Consider the following 15,169-nt stretch of genomic DNA (forward strand, 5'->3'; position numbering starts at 1 on the left):
ATGGTAACAGGGTCCTGAGGATATAAAATGCTTTCAGGTGCTGACAGTCTCTCAAAAGGTAAAATTCTGTTTCATGCATTCAAACACGAGGATGCAAAATACTGGTATTCAGAAGTATCTCGATTTAAAATAAACAAGAGTAAACACTGATTTTTTTAAAACTATAAGTATGCACTTTATTATAATGTAATATGTTAGAGGATTTGGTGGCAATCTCTGCGGTATTTATTAAAACTGATTCAAGAATAATAGATAGTTCTTGAATGGGGACAGTGAGTTATTGTGCTTAGCATTCATTACAAAAGCAGCATGTTAGATCTCAATGAGAAATGAATACTTAATACCTTCATAATTTGTTTTATGCAAATATGGAAACTACATGACTTCTGCCGGGCATTTTTTATTGTGACTTTAAATAATGCCTGTTTTAAAATCCGGACAAGTTCTACCTTTCACATTTAAAAATTGTCTTCTAAGAGCCTTGTGATTTCTCTGCAAATGATTTTAAGGAGTGTTTTAATTTTTAAATATTTCTTTGCTTGAACAAGAACAGAAGTTATGCCTTTTTCTCTTTGGGAAAGAGATAACTAAATAATCTAATTTATGAAAGTATATGTGTAAATAATACATTTATAAAACGAGAATTGCTTGGCTTCATAGATCCAGCCTAGAAGGACAATGAGCAAATTGCCTCTTCAAGCCAATGTTTACCCAATGAGTACGATGGCCTACATCCAGGATGCCGAGCACCGGCTCACACTGCTCGCCGCTCAGTCTTTAGGCACTGCCAGCATGGCTTCCGGTATGTGTTGTTTCATAGTCTGCTCGGAGGTCCGAGTGTGTAATATTTCTGTGGTCAAACATATTAATTATCCCCTCCATGAGCTGCTTTCCTTTAAGAATGAGACAAGTAGTTAACTCAGGTTTTATGAGGACGATATAAGATGGTTGTCCTCAGTCTTCAGATAAGGATGCCACAGTTGTTTTTAGAGGTAAGTGTATTTGTTAGTTTTTCATTGTGACAGAATGCCTGAAACTTTAGGCAAGGAATCTACATTTTGGCTCATGACTTCAGGCTTCCAGCCATAATCACTTGGCTCTTGACTTTAAACTGTAGTGAGTTGACAGTCTGGTTGTTATAAAGAGAAAATGAAAGAGACAGGGAGAGGAAGCGAAAGAGGGTGGACCTGAGGTCACAGGTCTACCTTTCAGACTTTGGACCAATGACCCCCTTCAACTAGACCCTGCCTTTGTAACAGCTCATTCAGCTGCGAACATATCAGTGAGTTACTATTAATGAAGTTAGTTTTGATCTAGTCACTGCCGAGTGGCCCTGAACTAGGGACCAGGCCTCCAACACAAAGGCTTTGAGAACCACATTTCATGTACAGATTGCAGCTGTAATTTACTTTGGCTAGTCTGTCATGTCCAAAGATCTGTGTTGTCATCATGATGGGATTGGAAACCTCAAAGTCTAGAAGCTTAGACAGTTTGCAAAAGTGATATTGTAGTTCAAACATACAGTGTTGTTTTCCTGGATTGTGGTACTATGACCTGCCCCTCAAAAGACTTACATGTTGAAGACCTGCTCCTGTAGCCATGATGCTATTGGAAAATGGTTGCTAAGCAGTAATGGAGGAAAGCAGAAATGACAATGTGTTTTATGTATCTTTAGTAGCTACTTTGACCTAAGATCAAAAGGCAGCCTGTCATCTCATAGAGTATCTGGGTCCCCTCCTTCACTCAAGGGGACCTTAGTTCAAAGCGAGGCACCTGGGTTTCTATTTAAGCAGTGTCCTCAGTGAATATCTGCATAAAATTATCCTGGTCATATTTCTTTATCTCTTTGATTTTAGGTCAAATTGAAGTCTTCATGGATCGAAGACTCATGCAAGATGATAACCGTGGCCTTGGGCAAGGTGTACATGACAATAAGATTACAGCTAATTTGTTTCGAATCCTGCTGGAGAAGAGAAATGGTGTAAACATGGTAGGGATCCCTAAACACTAAGTGTTTCTTATGTTGGTGGTTCTTTCTCCCCATAATTCAAAGTGATAACTTAAAATTTTAGTCCAGTTTCTAATTTTGAGAAGTTTGTATAATAGAGTCAGCTTATAGTTAGAGGAATATTTCAGTTAGAAATATTGAATAAGAGCTACATTTGGGCCATATTGTTTTTTACTTTTCTTTACTATATTGCCAAATATTAATCCAAGGAAGCAGTTTGGATGAGATTATTTTCAAAGAAAAGACTGGTCTGTTGGCCTGAGAATTAGAGACTAGATGGTTGAACTATACTGTGGATTCTAAACCTTAGTGACTGTACCATAGTCTAAAGCTTACGGTTTCACAACAGACTGACTTTCATATCAGTATTTATTGCCCTACATAAGATCCCAGCACTTTGTTCATCAGTGGGACAGAAGCTGAACCACAGGTGAGCAACCTGTGTCTTCTCACCGATACCAGTATTGACGCCAAAAATTGACCACTGGCTTGTCGACACACACACACACACACACACACACACACACACACACACACACACACCCCGACCCGTTGAGTCTTCTGTCACCCACGTGTCTTCCATGCCTCTCAGCACTTCTGCACTAGGCTGACTGGTTTTCTTTCGGTGCCGAGTTCTTCCCATTCCCTCTTGCTCTGCGGCATCTTAGCACCCGCCCTTTCCTCCTTCCTGTCAAGGGAGTTCTTTGCGGTACTTCAGACCGGAGCTTGCTTTTTCCTTGCCCGCATCATCTCCTCTTGTGCCCCCTCTGGACTGTCCATCTCCTGGTCATGCTTGTGTATGATTAGCTGGCCAGTCTTTTTTCCTGCTTTGGGCCATAAACTCCGTGAGAGTAGAGACTGTGTCCTTCTCTGCTTCTAGGATCATTTCTGTTTAGAGGAAGGCCCAATGTGCCATGTGAATGGATGCGCAGATGTGTAGGTGGATGAGGTTGCGGAGCCTGGTGTGCTGTGTTGGAATTGAGCACACCTCATAGTTGTCCTCCTTCTAGACTCTTGGAACGTGTCCGCCTTGTCTTCAGGCATCATGGGGCCTCTTTGCCCATGTAGACAGTTTGTGTCTACAAATAGACAAATAGATTGATGGGATGAAAGCAGACGATTTAAAATAAGCAATTCCATAGTATTTAGAATGAAATTAGGAAAAAATAATTAATATTTTTTTTAGATATTAAAATTTGTATCAGCTCAGTTTAAAGAGAGAAACCTGTGTTGGTTTCTTCTCTCCATGTCGACACTAACATATACAATTTCTGTTACTATAGCAATAAAGAATTTCATTTAGACCCTCTCACTTAAAGTTATACAATTTGTTGATTCCATTCAAAACTCCTTGGATAGCAATTGATTTAAATTTGATCCAATATTTCTATAATCCCATGTTAGTGAAATTTTGCTTTTACTTAACTATAGATTCTAGGGCTTGAATCCATAGCTTTTAAATAAAAAATGAACTAGAGAATAAACTAGACATTTTAATTTGTAGTGAAATTGATTTAAAAGACACTGGATCAAGAAATGGTGTGTGGCCCATGGTTTAACTTTTCTAGAGTGTTTTTAATTTCAACCGTTCTAATGTTCAAAGTATCGATGTTGAGAGACAGTTGGGACTGACCTATTCTGGTGATGGGATGGCCAAACACCCTAATAGTTGTGCCAGAAATCCCATCCAACAACTGAGGAATCTGGATGCAGAGATCCACAGCTAGGCCCCGGGTGGAGTGCCAGGAGTCTAATTAGTGAGAAAGAGGAGGGTTTATATGAGCGAGAATTGTTGAGACCAAGGTTGGATAAAGCACAGGGACAAATAGCCAAACGAATGGAAACACATGAACTATGAACCAAAGGCTGAGGAGCCCCCAACTGGATCAGGCCCTTTGAGTAGGTGAGACAGTTGATTGGCTTGATCTGTTTGGGAGGCAACTAGGCAGTGGTACCAGGTCCTGTGCTCATTGCATGAGTTGGCTGTTTGAAACCTGGGACTTATGCAGGGACGTTTGGCTCAATCTGGGAGGAGGGGACTGGACCTGCCTGGACTGAGTCTATCAGGTCAATCTCAGTCCTCGGGGGAGACCTTGATCTGGAGGAGATGGGAATGGGGGGTGGGCTGGGGGGAGGGGGAGGGGGCAGGAAGGGGGAGAACAAGGGAATCTGTGGCTGTTATGTAGAACTGAATAGTATTGTAAAATAAAAGAAAAAAAAGAAAGAAAGAGAGCAGTCGAAGGTGAACTCTTCAGACTTGTGGAGACACTGGGCAGGCTGAGAGCGGTGGGTCCTGCTCTCTGGCTCTCCTGCAGAGGCAGTGGAGACACAGATCTGGGGCACCAATGGAGACATCGTCCCTGCTGATGGCCAGTGGAACTGGGAAATTGTTTCTGCCGTTCACCTCTTGGAGATTTGATTTTGTTGATTTTTTTTGATGCCCCTCCTTCTTTCTGGCAAGGGCTGCAATAGAAAAGGACCGTTGGTGATATAGAAGCCATGCAGGTGTTGCAGTCCTGTTGATGTGCCTTGGATGCCAGTTCTTCTCATATAAGGAAAACCTAGCATGAAGAGCTTATCAGATTTAAGAGCAAATGTTTGTGTTAGTGGGAACTAGAATGTTCTGGTAAACTTGAGCATTCCCTGTCAGTTCCAGCTGATGGTGTCTATGTGGGACTGCTGGTCCTGCGTAACTCAAAATTCTGGTTTCTTGCTCAAAACTCAAATATCTGTTAGGGAGGTTTAGGGGTACCTTTTGTGTGTTTTTTGTTGTTACTGTTTTTTTGAGTCAGCGTCTCACTATATAGTCTTGGCAGGCTGAACTCTGTATAGACCAGGCTGGCCCCAAACACACAGAGATCCACCTGTCTCTGTTTCCAGAGTGATGGGATTTAAAAGTCCACACCACCTTGCCCACCATGGTTGGCTTTTAAATCTGAATTTCTAAAGAGGTAGCTTTTTACAAACCTTTTTAATGCCATGTAGACCACAAAAACATGGCTTATTAAATACATAGATTTACTACCACACACATTTATTAGGGTCCTACCATGTGTCAGGTCAAATTGCGTTAGCAAGGATAGCTTTCTCCCGTGATGATAGGCTGGGCTGCCATTCAGTGATAGGGAATTTGCATCATGTGCACCAGACCCTGGGTTCCATCTCCAGCACAGCCCCCCCAAACAAACAAACAAATTACTGAAGACCTCTTCCTTACACGTAATTGACTAAGCGAAGTGGAAGCCTTTGATGCTTGCAGGTCCGATAACTCCAGTGAGCCTGATAAAGGACAGAGAACAGCGCAGGAAGTCCAGCTGCTGATCAAAGACCAGCACAACCAAGAAGGTTTCAGCTCCATATGGTTGGATCAGCATAAGCTGGAAACTCGTTCATGTCAGACTGCCCAAAGAAGGCTGGACTCCCGTAATCCAAAACCTTCCAAACAACAAGAAACCAAACAATGCTTTTAGTAGTGGTCTAGTAACTGAAGGGCTGACAGAACCACTCGCCACTTAATCAAGCAGGTGACACTTCTCCAGCAGATATGTGTTAGAAATCTGGGCTTCTCCCAAGACTCGGAATTTAGAAGATTGCGTTTCTAGGGGGTTAAAAATGAGTGTGCGGTTCATCTGTAAGTGTCCTGTTGAGCCCCTTGTTACTGTCAAAATGTATGGGGGACCCTGGCTGAGACTTTGCTTACTGGCCAACACTGTTATTTGTTCATTGTGCTTTTATGGAGAAAACTAACCACACCCTTCTCTTAACTCACTTGTCGTGCTGAGAACAATCAAACTGCCAGTTCTTTAATTCTGTGACTTGTTGCATTTAAAACACTGTTTCCTTTTACAAGATTTTGTCAGACATCTTTGACTCTGACCCTTGTTGATTTCATGGAAGAGACTGTGGTGCCGTTCTTAGCTCAGATCCACAGAGCAGCCTGTGGTTCAATCCTTGAGTTTTACCTACAGCTTTATAGTTTACCTTCTCAGATCTATACTGCCAAGGCCTTATACTTGGAGCTCTTGATTCTGTCGATGTGGGCTAGGACTCATGAGTAAAGGCCCCCCAAGAAGGAAAGCACCAGGGTCAGGGGAACTGATCTGGCTTGGAGGATTGGTGTGCCTGCAGAGCATTTTCAGTAGGTGATTCATCAGTGAAGTACCTCATCTGTCACTGAATGTCAGTGTCTAGGATTCCCCCAATACAGCACAAAGCCATAGAGTGCTTCCTGAACGCATCCCTCTTGAATCCAAGAAGGCCCTGTTTACCTTTCTGCTGGAATCTTTCATCTTCCATTACTCAGGAATGATTTTGTCAGCAATCCTGACCAAGATTATGAAGTCATTTGCTCTGGGAGTCCATTTAAGTGCCTTGTCGAGAATGTTCCCTTTTGAGTCATGCTATTCTACAAGCTGCATTAAATGGCACTATTGTTGGAGAACATTATTTTATGTGCTTTATTTAATCTTTATTTTAAAAAGAATGGGAAATTGATACATTTTAATACAATTCTTTCTGAACTAATTTTTTCTAGCATTTTAATACTGCAATGTTCCTCTGATGCCATTAAGTATTTTCCTCTCCATGGTCTGAATTGTAATGACATCTACTGTCGCCTTTTGCTAGCACCCTTCTGTCCAATGCTATTCTGACATTCTGAATTCTAAGCTCCAGATCTTTATGAATCCAGTCTTTTCTTACAGATAGGTAGCCAAATCTTTGAGTCCTGTATCACACAAAAAGATGCAAAACCTGAAGATATCAGTCATTAATAAAAAATTAAACTTGCATAAAATGTAGCTGGTGATCAAAGAACCCTTCTTAAATCATTTTCTCCTCTCCATTCTTCCCATGCCTGTTTTTACTCCTTGGGCATTATTAGCTAAGGGTCTACCTAGGCACTGAGTTTTCATTTTTTTATGTCGTCTTGCTTATGTATGTCCCTAACCACGGTAGACTTAATTGATGTTGGACATATAGAAATGTTGCCTAATAAGTATAGATACATCCTAGCAAAGAATGAAAGTATTTTTAAACTGTACTGAGTAAAAGGGTACTGTGTAAATGTACAGTAACTATGTAATAACATGCAGAATAGTTGCTGTTTTAAAATAAAATAAAAAGAAGAAGTTGGTGGTAACTTGCCAAATTCAAAGGTCACAGATGGTCTACATATGTCCCCAGTGTTTTTAATGCCCTGAAAACATCAGATTCTTTTGAGAATTTTATTTTGTTTATATGTATTTTTTAAGAAAGGGTCTCATGTTGCCCAGGCTGGCTTCTAACTCACTATTTAGCCAAGGCTGCTGTTTTCTATTTCCCAGTGCTGGGATTATAGACATGTGCTAACACAACCAACTTGTTTTGGCATTTGGTTTTTCTTCTAGGAAGAAGACAAGAAGAGTCCAGTCAGTTATCCTTCCCTCCTCAGCCACATGACTTCGTCCTTCCTCAACCATCCGTTCCTCCCCATGATAGTCAACGCCAAGCTCTCCTCCCCTGCTGTTGAACTGCTGAGTGAACTGGCGCTGCTTCAGTCATCTTTGCCTTGTGACATCCATCTGGTTAACCTACGCACAATACAGACAAAGGTAAACTCCAGCAGATGTCTGCAGAGAACCGTTTCTTTCACTCTGAACTTACTTCAAGGGGTAAGGAGGGAGGAGGAAGTTGAGGACGCTTTGGGGCAATTGCTCATCTCTCATGAGCTTCCAGGAGACCTGAGTTCAGTTCCCAGCACCTGGGTTGTGAGGCTTACAACTGCCTGTAACTCAGCTTCAGAGGACACTCCGCTCTACTGGGCTTAGGGTGAACACACACACACACACACACACACACACACACACACACACTCAGAGCAAAAACACACAGAGATAAATAAAAATCTTAAAATAACACGTAGTAAGCTTCCCCGTGCTCTGTGGAATAATTACAAGGACTTCCCCTGTTAGCCACTGTGCTGTTCATTTGACGGTTGCTCTAGTTTAGAGGATATTCCAGTATTGATTTATTTACCTCTTGGGGGGGCAGTCCTGTGTGGTGAGCAGGTCAGCGTTTGCACCTTCTTCCATACATGGAAGCTAATGCTGGCCTTGGATCTCATAAGGAGGGGACAGGGCCAGGCTCATCAGTTCCAGTCACTTGTTTCATTTACTCCTGTTTGTTAGCCAGTGTTTCTCAAAGTTAGAGGAATGCTAAATGTAGTGCTTAATCATTTCTACAATAGATGCTTTGTTCTTCATATCTCTTGTTTGAAAACATTGCAACTTGTGTGGAGAGCCAACTTTGAGGATGCTTGAAAGCGAGCATGGGAGGGATTTATTAGGCATCCAGTTTAACTGCTGGTGTGTTTTGGTTTGTATTTATGTCCATCTGGGATAAGTACAGATTTGACATTTGCCGTCCTTCTTATGTATGATGCAGCTGTTTTGATGTTGTGAGTAGGTGCACAGCTGGATGTAGTAAGTGACAGGGATTGTGTGGGAAATATCTCACAGTAAATGGCTTCAGCAGCAAAAAAGGCAGGAACTCAACCGAAGATGAGAGGTGGATTTAAGAATAAAGAGAGCATGCTGAGTAGAGCAAGGAAGTAGGAATGTCTACATTGTAGATGTCTGGGGCATTACAGACTTCATGCCCAGGATGAGGAACTTAGGCCAGGCTGTGAAGGAAGCGGTGTGACTTGTAATAAGGCAAGCAGGTGCTGCTGCCATAACTGTATGAGTTTGTGTTGCAACACTTGTTTCGTCCTGTGAGGTAAGCATGCAGGATTTGTCTTATGCCTGTAGGTGCTAGCTAAGCACCGAGCTTACAGCTGTCGGCAAAGAAAACTGACCGCCTCGGCTCCTCGGTCCTTTCTAGTAGAAGATTCCAGAAGAGAACTAACAGGAAACCTATACTGAGTGGTGATGAGTGGTAAGGGGGGGGCGGGGAGGAGGGCCAAGAGCAGTTCAGAGATGGTGACGCCAGTTTGCTTGGGGTGGGTAGAGAAGTCCCCACAGAGAAGATGAGAATTGGGGTAGAAGTCTGGAGGGAGGGTTATAAGGGACAATGAGAAAATGATCTTGGCAGAATTCAGAGCAAGTATGGAAGCTATGAGGGACACCTGTGGCCAGAATATGGGAGCTTTGCTCTTGTTCTGGACATGGGATGAGACCTTCTGTTGAACAAGTGAATTGTGAGGCTGTTTAAGCACAGTGGTTCTCAACCTGTGGGTCACAACACCTTTGGCAAACCTCTGTGTCCAAAAATATTTACAATATGATTCATAACAGGAGCAAAATTACAGTTATGAAGTAGTAATGAAAATAATGTTATGGTTGGGGGTCACCACAACATGAGGAACTTTATTAAAGGGTCACAGCATTAGGAAGGCTGAGAACCACCGCTCTAGCATTTTATCTTGGTCTTTTATGAGTGTTTTGGTTTTTGACCCATAAAGACCAGAGTGGCCCATGGAGAGAACAGCCGAGGGTAGGTAGCCTCTTTGAAATAGCGTGGCACTAATTCACAAGCTGAAAGGGAACAGAAGAATAGAGGGCACAGAAGACCCCAGGGCTCAGGCTCCACTTCTTGGTGTAGATGCAAAGATTGTTAGCGACCTGAGAATCCCAAGGACTTCTAACCGTGAGGAATTCTGGCCACTGTCCCTCAGCCTCATTTGTAAATGACCCCTCTTCTGTAACTGTATTAAAAGTGTGGTTTTCTTGGAACAGCCCAAGTTGCCTGAGTCACTTGGTGGAAGGTAGGGTCATAGCCTCTGTAGTCCAAGGCTGGCATTGGTTTTCATATCGCCGATTTTCAATGGTAACTTCTTTGTGGTCATTTGTTGGTTGTCTTCTATGAAGACTATAGAACTCTAATTACTTCCTGTTCTGGTTTGCATCTCTGTTGCTGTGATAAAAACACTGTGACCAAAAGCATCTTACAGAAGGAAAAGGTTCATTTAGGCTCACACTTTCAGGATCAGGACCAATCTATCATTGAGGAAATCAGGGCAGAAACTCAAGACAGGAACCTGGAGTCAGGAACCATGGAAGAAGGCTGCTTGCTGGCTTACTTCTAGTCTCACATCTAGCTAGTTGGGTTTTTTTTTGTTGTTGTTGTTGTTTTGTTTTTTATCACCCTGGACCACCTGCCCAGGAAATGGTAGTGCCAATGGTGGACTAGATCCTTCAATATCAATTAAGACAAAAGAATCCCTGAGACATAGCCACAAACCAAGCCGATAAAAACAGCTACTCACTCTAGGGCTTCCTCTCCAATGACTCCAGGCTGTAGGAAGTTGACAATTAAGGCCAACCAAGCACCACACATACGAAAAATCCCATTTCCTACAAGATTAGTTGATAGCCTTGAGCATCCAGACTCTGTACAGACTGCACCCTACTTACTGCAGCCACCGCCTTCTTGTGAACCCCTCCTTCTCTACCTGTAGCCCAAGAGATGGCTAACTTGGCTTAGTTTGTGAAATGGGGCCATTTCAGGTAGACCTGCCTCAAGCTTATTGTGAGAAACAAAATGATGCTTGGAAAGGCTCTGGGAGACAGAAACACTTAGTAAAGAGGAGTTGGTTGTGGTGATATATTGTGTCCCCCAAAATATTGTGCACCCTAATAAAGCTTATCTGAGGATCAGAGGAAAAAGCCAGCCACTGTATTAAACATAGAAGTCAGGCAATGATAGCACACGCCTTTAATCCTAGCATTCGGGAGGCAGAGATACATTCGGATCTCTGTGAGTTCAAGGCCACACTGGGGAACAGAGCTAGGCATGGTGACACATGCCTTTAATCCCAGCACTAACCATAGAGGTCTGGAAGTCTATAGAGACAGAGAGGAAGTGATGTAGTTGGACAGAGAGAGGAAGTGAGATGCAGAACAGAAAGGCATATAGGCTTGAGTATGCAGGAAGTAGGTCTCTTTGGCTGAGGATTTCCAAGTGGTAAGAATGTGGCTGGCTTCTTTCTACTTTTCTGATCTCTCAGATTTTACCCCAATATCTGGCTCTGGGATTTTCATTAATAAGACCTTTTAGCATTTCATCTTACAGTTGGTCCTGATGCTGCTTACAGTGTGTGAATGTGGGGGAGCAGGTAGAGATTTTGAGCAGAGGGAATAGATAATAAATGAACGTCAAGATTTGAAAAGGAAGGACTAAAATGTCAGTGGCATTGTACCATGCCAGCGTGTAACCAAGACTAGAGATGCGAGGCTGTTTTAATATTATTGGATCTATTGGTGACAGTTCCTATGTTAGCTTTGGACTCCAAGCATGTATTTTGAATGGTCATTGAGAGCAGAGGAGATTCATTGGTCCATTTAAACCTATAAAGAGTTGTTTTTTTGGCCCTTAACCTTTGCAAAAAGAAAGGTCATCATTTAGTGAAGCCAGTGAGAGTATTGTCTCAACAACGTTGCTGCCTAAAAATATATCCATTGTAACTCCACAAGATGCCAAAGAAGTGACAGGGTAAGGCCAGAAAGGATTGGATGGGCAAGTCCAGAAGCTAGATTTCAATATTCTGAATTGAGTTCTTGGCTTTGTGTGCTGGCAACATTCAGTATACAACAGTGGGATTCACTTGGAGATTGCAACTCATTCCCCCCCAAGGAACTATTGATATAGATATTGGTTTCTAAGCAAGACCCAAGGTTTGCACTGGCAGTATGTCAATTAACATTTTCCTAATAGCTCCAAGGACTGCTTGGCCTGATAACAGTAGTGGTCTCTTCCTCCCTGATACCTATAAGGAGTAAAATTGTGGGGGCACCTTTTCTGCCCCCTTTCCATCCTTGGCCATTCAGGTCTAAATTTCAGTCTGGTCATCCTAGCTGCTCATAGATAAAAGAGTTATGGGTTCAAAGAGCAGTGAGAGAGGCCCAGGGAGAGCTGGAAAGAGGACAAGAGTGAGAAAAGCGGGGTGGGGGAGGTGATTCTGGGGTGCAGTGTACTAGTACTCAGATTCTCTGAATTGAGCTCACATATGGGAACCTGTAGAAACAGAGACTTTGGTGAATGTACACATCCCAGAGATTCTGGCTCTGTAACTTTAGGGAGTAGAGCTGAGAGATTTAATAATGATTTACTTACAATAATAATTCAGAAAAGCCTTTCCTTTTGAGACTAGAAATTAGTGATTTACCACCATTTAAAATAAAGGATAGAGATTAAATCAATGTAAAACCACCTGGTAGACCTGATTTCAAGTCCTGTTTGTGGCCTCCGAAGGTGTTATTTGATTTCTTAGAGTTACCATTTCTGTTTCCCAAAGTCCCAAACTTGCAAGAATGATCCTGTTATTAGCGGATGAGCTTATGTTTTTATATAGGCGTATTTACACTTGCACTTTCTGTATTTGGAAAGTGATTTTGTGCTGTGCTTGTAATGAGATGACAAGCAGATGTCTTAGGAGCCCTGCCACAGAGTGTGGTGTGGGCTGGCTCATCCCTGCAGCTGCCTGTGAGTTTAGCTGTTAACCTTCTTGCTCAGTACGCCTCTTCATGCTCGCTTCTTTGAACTGTCTTCTCTTGATCATCCTCTCTTCCCTTTACTCTCAAACACTTCAGGTGAAGTGTAGACGAAATTCTAAGCAGTCTTAGTAAATAAGACACACAGCCAAATACAGGGGTAACAGCCGAAGAAATCAGAGAATTAGCGAAGAGCCACTGACTACCCTTCAGCTTACCACCAGGCCATAGTTTCCCACATGAGAGAGCTTCTTCCTGACTAACCTGCGCTTCTATTGCTTTCCTATTCTGCCTATTCTCATCGGCTCTAAGCCCAGCCACATGACTTCCTTGGCACTGCCTATCTCTACAGACCTCCAGGTCTCTATGGTTGGTACTGAGATTAAAGGCTTAAGTCACCACACTTGGTTGTGTCCTTGAACACACAGAGACTCTGCCTGCCATGTGATTGGATTAAGGGCATGGGTTACCACTGCCTGACTTCTGTTCCTGGCTCACTATGACTTCTGATCTCCAGGCAAACTATTTATTAACATACAAATAAAATCATATTTCAGCACAATTAAAATATCACCACAGTGAAGCTTCTCTAAAGGTTTGAAACCTGGGTAAGGTGAATACCACCAAAGTATACTAAGTAGGAAAACCCAGGTCACTGGGAAAGGTCAACTCTTTAAGGAAGAGGAAGTCTTGTGGTGAGGATGCTGAAATACTCCTGTCTTAGTTACTCCTCATTGCTATCATAAGATACTGTGATAAGGCAACTTATAAAAACAAAGCCTTTAATTGGGGGCTTGCTTGCAGTTTCCCAGGGTTAGTCCATCATCATCATGGCAGCAGACAGGCAGAAATGGTACTGGAGTGATAGCCGAGACCTTATCTGTTGCAACAACAATTAGGAGATGTAGAATGGAAGGCTTACTGGGAATGGTATGGACTTTGGAAACCTCAATGCCACCCCCAGTGACACACTTCCTAATCCTTCCCAAACAATTCCACCAACTGAAGAACAGACATTCAAGTACATGAGCCTATAAGGGCCTGTGAGAGTCCATGGGAGACCAGCTGTGACCTGTTCTCACCTTTCAAGGGGTTCTTGGGTGGAGGAGAGAGAAATGAGGAAATATTAGGTAGAAAGATAGGAAAAAGACAGAGACATAGGATAGCTTCGGGAGGGCCTTGGGTCAATACCCAGTCACTGACCAGAGCTTTATTCCAAAGGACTCTTTATAATATGCCAAGGGGAGAGGCAAAAGACCTCCCCCTTGCAAGATCAGCATACAGCCAAGTGTAGACCTTTCCAAACATCTGGTAACCACCCCCATGACCAAATCATCTCTTTATGCAGCCTTGCTGGGTAAAGCAAGCCCAGATTCTCTGACCCTGAATAAGGTCTCACTAAATAGCCTCTGTGGGCCTCCACAGAGGCCATTCTCATTCAAATCAACACAGCTCTCATGGGTGGACAGATCATGAGTCAGAGTTCTGAAGACTAAACCCACAAATTAAACTTGGAACAGAGAGAGAGGCAGAGAGATAGTTGGTCCAGCATTCAGTTTGGAGATGGAGCTATTCAACTTTAATGCTTTGAAAAATAATGTGTAGCCCAGATTTTGTCAACTTATTCCATTATTATTTATGTTCTGGCATTTTCACTTAATTTGCACATATTACTCTTATGTTCCCTGTGTGATTTATTTTTATTTGTGGTTAACTGTGTTCTTGCAAGAAGTTAACCAATCCTTTCAAAATCAGTGCCACTTTTAATGTGAAACTTTCTATCTTCACTTGTTTATACTACTGCCCCCCCCATCCATGACACTTTGAGGTTTTTGTTTTTCCTTTTTTATAAGAATTGATTGGTGCTTTATTGATCTCCCTAGCCTCTGAAAAGGTGAGAATTGAGGGGGTGGATTGTCCTTTGTTGTCCATGTCTAAGAACAACTGCTCACCTTCCCTTAACATCTGTTATCTTATCTTGTTGATCAAAACCGAAAACTGTTACTGGGCATTTTAATGAGTGTCCCGAAAAAATGAATTTTTACTGGTTACTTTCTGTCTCAGGACTTGCAGTCAAGTGTGGGATTTTCTAAGGTTTCTCACTGCCAGAATGTAATGAAGATGAATGTTGTGTGAGTTACTAAATATGTTTCTAAAAGTCTAAATTCTTGGAGAATCTGAGCAGTGTAAAGGAGTTTCCCTACACCGTATTTAGGGTATTTAACTGTTCTTAATGTGTGAGCACCTTTGAGGCCCTATGAGGAGACTGTGTACCCCTTGTTCTTTTTGGAGACTCTGGTCAGTTGGGGCTCATCCTGTGCTTCCTCTCAGCATAGAAATAAGAAGAGAGAGACACTGCTGTCCTTTCTTATCTTCTCTTACAGAAGTGTGGTAGCCATTGAATGGTAAGGTCCCAAGAGTGCTGAAGCAGGGTCATGGTCATTCTTGCTCTCAGACTGAGAGAGAATGCTTTGTGGTGGGCATTTTCCTGCATATACAGACTTGCTAATATTGCGTTATATCATTATGTTTGCTAACTGTCTTAAAGGTTATTGTGGCATAAAGTGAGTTCATCAGTGAAGACCATTGTATGTATTGTCTGGCTACAACCTGTATTCGACATGTGTCAAATCACTGTCACTGTCACAGTGGTTGGCCTTTGGTCATCAGAGGGACTCTTCAGGAGTCTAAC

The 15,169-nt window shown here is 42.4% G+C and overlaps 1 protein-coding gene across 3 annotated transcripts in view; it reads left to right on the forward strand.

Moving 5' to 3' along the window:
- Window positions 1-15,169, forward strand: part of Man2a1 (mannosidase alpha class 2A member 1) — a 169,329-nt gene that overhangs the window by 145,326 nt on the left and 8,834 nt on the right. For all 3 annotated transcript variants that reach the window (XM_006991850.4, XM_042259707.2, XM_076549759.1), the window contains 3 exons: window positions 661-802; window positions 1,857-1,990; window positions 7,396-7,599. In XM_006991850.4, the coding sequence (XP_006991912.1) occupies window positions 661-802; window positions 1,857-1,990; window positions 7,396-7,599 (480 nt within the window). The remainder of the gene's footprint in view (window positions 1-660; window positions 803-1,856; window positions 1,991-7,395; window positions 7,600-15,169) is intronic.

The sequence above is a fragment of the Peromyscus maniculatus genome, chromosome 13 (genome assembly GCF_049852395.1).
Source record: "Peromyscus maniculatus bairdii isolate BWxNUB_F1_BW_parent chromosome 13, HU_Pman_BW_mat_3.1, whole genome shotgun sequence".
Lineage (NCBI taxonomy): Eukaryota > Metazoa > Chordata > Mammalia > Rodentia > Cricetidae > Peromyscus > Peromyscus maniculatus.